Source organism: Sinocyclocheilus anshuiensis, unplaced genomic scaffold (genome assembly GCF_001515605.1).
Source record: "Sinocyclocheilus anshuiensis isolate Anshui unplaced genomic scaffold, SAMN03320099.WGS_v1.1 scaffold206, whole genome shotgun sequence".
NCBI lineage: Eukaryota > Metazoa > Chordata > Actinopteri > Cypriniformes > Cyprinidae > Sinocyclocheilus > Sinocyclocheilus anshuiensis.
Window position 1 is genome coordinate 810729 of NW_015542358.1, and position 5458 is coordinate 816186.

Consider the following 5458-nt stretch of genomic DNA (forward strand, 5'->3'; position numbering starts at 1 on the left):
GTGTGTGTGTATATATATATATATATATATTGTAATTGTAATTAATGTGTATACTGAATTATCATATTTCTGCAGTAAAAAAAAATTGTTATATATCTTAGCCCAGCTATTTTATCACATTCTATGGTTACTATTATGCATAAAAAACCCGTATACAACACTGACTGGAATACTGAGATAAAAGACAAAACATTACAACCATCAACGTATTTCAAAATTGTTATTTTGTAACATATCATAAACATTTTTATATTAATGCTACCAGTATTACAACATCAATATTGTAACTTATTTGACCTTTTAATTTAGTGCAATATTTTGTCATTGCAACATTTTAGTGCAGTTTTCACTAACAACTGATGGATTTAGATTGCATACCTAAATTCCCTGTTATCCCACCGGTCATGAATATATGGGAATTCATATATTAATACTAAACACCTTAAAGACAATGTGGACCAAAAATCTTTATGTTAACATACTAGCCTTTCGTTTCAGAGCTTTGATGCAGTCATCATTTTCTCAACATGCAAACAGGAAATAACCTGCTCTGGTCATGTGACAATTTGCACTAATCATGTGAAACTGCACGTTTAATTGAGACCCTTTATTTTTTTCCCCCATATTTGCAGGAAATGCAAAACATCAGTCAGTAAAGTTGGGATTAAATGGGTTAAGTTAATTTGTTCTAAGTAATATTACGAAACCTCTTGTAGACCACAAATTCACACAGGCAACTAGTGTAATGTGAAGGAGAAATACTAAATATTAAAAACATATTATTGTAAATATTGGCACCGCACTCGTAGCTACTTTGTCTGAGCGCAGCGCGGTCTGCGCATGCGCGAATCACATGTTGCTGTGTTGTTATTGCCAGCGCCGTACAGTCAGAGAAGGGCAGAAAGCGGCTGGATTAACGTTAGACTCGGACTTCATGGCAGGATGACATGCCCAGATAACACGACGGCACATGCATCACTGATTAAAACCAACTGTCGCCGCATGCGTGCGTTAAAGCTGTCGTGAAGACGTTCAGTCGCGTTTAGTGCGCTGAGATGGACGTGCATCTGTGGGATCAGCTCCAGGCTGGCAGCTCGGAGGTGGACTGGTGTGAGGGGAATTATCTCATTTATTCTGGAATAGCGGAGTTTTATAACACGGTGCGTCACTCTTCTTTGTTTAGTTGCGGTGTCACATTGTGTCGCGCGCGCGTGAGCGGCTGCTGTTGAACTCTTGTCAACTTTAGGCTGCGCTTTTCTCACATGCATGCGTTTACCAGTGTCTAGTATGATTTCTGTCTGTTTTCAGATAAGCAACGTGCTGTTCTTCGTCTTGCCTCCAATCCTCATGTGTCTGTTTCGTCAGTACGCCACGCACTTCAACAGCGGCATCTATCTGATATGGACTCTGCTGGTGGTTGTCGGTAAGTTTCTTCTCTCCAGCTGTTGTTTGACTGACCCACAGGAACTTCTTGCACAAGTATGCCGGAGGTCGTGTTTTTCAGCACGTTAGGAGGTGGCAGTTTTGTGAAATCCTTTATGGGAATATTGCTGGTCTTCGGGAAATAGCTGAGCTGAGCAGGAAGGGCTACTTGAAGGAAATGTGTTATCTCAGAGTAAATAAGTTCATGTTAGCTGGGCGAAACTCTTTAATATGTGAAGCCCGCAATCAGAACCATTCTGGTATTTAGTATTACAGAGCAATTTCAATTTTATATATATATAGGGCTTCAAAACGATTAATCGCGATTAATCGCATTCAAAATCAAAGTTTATGTTTACATGCTATATGTTGTGTGTACTGTAGGGTTGTGACGGTGAGGAAATTTTCCCACCGGTTAATCAACGTGTGACAACACCGGTATCACCGCGGGGGGCGTTCCCTCTTTTCCTTGCTTTCCTTTGCTTTTAAATAGCTTGTAAAAGCTGAGTGCGCATTTTACTTTCACTTTCAAATAACGGCAATTCGGCGTAAAGCAATTGTTTGTTTTTAGTTCGTTTGAATTTACCCTCTTTTCCTCGCTTTTAAATAGCTTAAAAGCGCCGTGCGCATTTTACGTTCGCTTTCGAATTAGCAGCAGTCAGCGTCAATTGCTTGAATGCAACAACAAAATACAACATCAAACTCACTTTAGCCTATATATAAAACATAGAACTTTTATTAACAAAACAAATAAAAATACACCATGCTATAGGGCAGGCTATGCCTAATATAAAATAACAAATAACTTACATAAAGTTTAAATAGGTATACAAAACTGGAAATAGGCTAAGTAAACATGTATAATATATAACCAAATAAATAAGAAACGTAGAACGTTTATTAGCAAAACGAGTAAGAAAGCTTGGAGGCACGGCATGCACCTTGATGTAAAATAAATAAATAAATGACACAAAGTTTAAATAAAGTAAAACTCAGCAAACAATATGGAACCAATTAAATAAGAAACGAATGTTTAAAAAAACTTCCAAAATCACCTTAGATAAACGGCAAAAGTCAACAAGCTTTTCAAAATCCAAAATATTGCCAAACAAGCACTTTTGCATTTCGTTTCGAAACTAAATCATCCGCGATCGTCTTGTCTGTCTCACCCCACTCTTCTGGTGGGGATCGGTGCCACGGTGGGCAAGTGACGTAACCGGTGTTGGGGCTTAACACCGGTATCACCGTCAACACCGTCTATCGCGGCAAGCCTAGTGTACTGTGTAAATTTATTATGTATATATAAATACACACACACATGCATGTATATATTAAGGACAGATGTTGGATTTATTTATAAAATATTTATATTTATATACAATATAAATTATATACAAGTATAAATTTATATGCATACAAATATTTAAAAAAAAAAAAAACTTATATGTGTGTGTGTGTATTTATATACTAGGGCTGTCAATCGATTCAAATATTTAATCGCGATTAATCGCATGATTGTCATGAGTTAACTCGTGATTAATCGCAACTTAATCACACATTTTTATCTGTTCTAAATGTACCTTAAATTAATCATTTTCAAGTTTTTAATACTCATGGGCATGGACAGATATGGATGCTTTATGCAAATGTATGTTTATTATTAATGAAACCATAGTCAACATAGAGCATGAAGACTACACATGTTTCATAGGGACTGCAGGGACTGCAGATGCAAATTAGCTTTATAAGACTGAAACACTATCCTTTAAGACTACATAACCAGCTCTCCCTTTCAAGATGTTAATCTTATGTTAACCTAATATATACATAATAAATATAGGCTACACAGTACACACACACGTATAGTATGTAAACATAGACTTTTATTTTGAATGCGATTATTCGTTTTGCAGCCCCATATATATATATATTCTATTAAATGTGTAAGCTGTATGTTTCATATATTAAATATAGCTAATCTATAATTTATTTATACTTTTTGTGTTTTATTATTTATTATTTAAATGTTTTAAAAATATAAATTATATTTTATATATATATATATATATATTACTTTAAATATATATATTTAATATTATATATGTGTATATATACATGTGTGTGTGTGTGTGATTTTATATTATTTTTATTAATTTATTTTATTAAAGCAGTAAGTTACTATATATATATATATATATATATAGATGGATTATTTATTTATTTATTTATACCTTTTAGATTTTTCTCTACTTACTTTTTTTTTCTCTGCACAATTTATTTATTTATTTTGGAAAACCATGCATAAAATATTCCTACTACCTGACAGGTTTCACAGGTATCGGTGTCCTGAGAAATCACACCTGTTTCTGGGAACACAAACAAGGGAGTGACCAGCCAATCAGAAACGCTCTCTGCCTGTCGATCATTACATTCAGAGCAGCTGGCGTTGTGTCGGCTCTGCTCTGAATAACCACAACATTACAAATGTGAAACGTTTCATGACCCAGAGTTAAAATGACCTTAACTCGGGGTTAAAAGAGACATTAATCCTGGCTTAAGGACGGCATGAAAAGCTTCTCTCATTCATCGGATCCTTTGGTTCAGTTTACAGAAGGCCACACAGACCACATCTCACTTACTCATCCGTAAGATGTGTTAATATTCACATGACCCCAAGTGCATTCACAAACGAAGCTTAACATAGTTTAAACAATGCAGCTCTATGTCCCTCTCAGATTTAGGTTTAGCAAAGCTGCTGTTCTCACACTGGTGTCGCCTTCACTGCTTTGTGACAAACAGCTTCTTCCTTTCTACATACAATTTGGGGCATGTTGATTCCTTCTCCTCCTTTAACAGCGAGGGTTAAGACAATCGCTTGGGAAATTGGTCTGTGCAAAACTGTGACTTCTACCCAAAAAACCGCAGGTGTATTTAAAGCTCACTGTGGAGCAGCATGGGAAAGTAGCCAGCTCAGCACAAACGCCGCTCTGTACAAATGTCTTCTGAGTTTTTCCGCTCTAAAGGAAGCTGCTGACTTAATTAATCCGGGTGGGATTTTTAGAGTCCAAATCCTCTGTGCCATCATATAATACAGTGAGTTTAGTCGAAGCATTAGACACAGACAGAGCTGAATTCATTCACCACGGACCTTGAGGTGATGCAACGCTGTTTGTGGTGATGGATGCATGTTTTAAGAACACTTTGAAGACTTAAACTGGGATATAATTAGCAAAATAGTGTTTGCTATTGAATAAATGCTGTCTCAAATATTGGCACAAGAGATATAATACATTTCAGAGTATTGCCAGAGTTTAACCAACTAGATTTAAGAAATTGTGAGTGGTTCTTGTCTGTGCTGTTTTTCTGCTGGTTTATCATGCTCCTGTCATCCAGTCGTGATAGTAAAGCTATTATTAGATAGTAGAGTTATTATTCATGTTCGTGACTCATGCCGCAAACGTGCTGAAGCATAATACTTAGTGGTTTGTTGCTTTAGAAAACACTACTGAATCTGATCATTTCAGGCCTCTTGAGATAGTGGTTGGGCTCTGTGCACCAAAGTTAAAATATGAAAAACATTGTTTGTTTTTTTTTAATGTACAATCAGTGTAAACCATCAGTGTCATTTAACCAAAGCAGTTATTTTATTTTTTATTTGTGCTTTTATCCCCAATATTTTGCCAGCTTTTGATTTTTAATCTGCTTTAAACACTGGTTTAACAATTTATATATTAACATTTTGTGACGTTTTCTCATTTAGAGTCACGAATGTGAATGCAAAGTAAAAAAATAAATAAAAAAAATATATATATAATGTGTGTTTTTTGTATGTATATATACACTCTTAGAAATAATGGTGCTTAAAAGGTTCTTCACAGCGATGCCATAGAAGAACCATTTTTGGTTCCACAAAGAACTATTCAGTCAAAGGTTCTTTAAAGAACCATCTCTTTCTATATCTTTTTAGAACCTTCTTTCGCCACAAAGAACCTTTTGTGAAACAGAAAGGTTCTTCAGATGTTAAAGATGTTAAAGG

General features: G+C 35.5%; 1 protein-coding gene across 2 annotated transcripts in view; it reads left to right on the forward strand.

The window, feature by feature from the left end:
- Window positions 1–852: 852 nt before the first annotated feature.
- The window catches only part of acer2 (alkaline ceramidase 2), a 13892-nt gene continuing 9286 nt past the window's right edge, over window positions 853–5458 (forward strand). For both annotated transcript variants that reach the window (XM_016490643.1, XM_016490644.1), the window contains exons 1-2: window positions 853–1160; window positions 1309–1423. In XM_016490643.1, the coding sequence (XP_016346129.1) occupies window positions 1056–1160; window positions 1309–1423 (220 nt within the window). In that variant the 5' untranslated portion in view covers window positions 853–1055. The remainder of the gene's footprint in view (window positions 1161–1308; window positions 1424–5458) is intronic.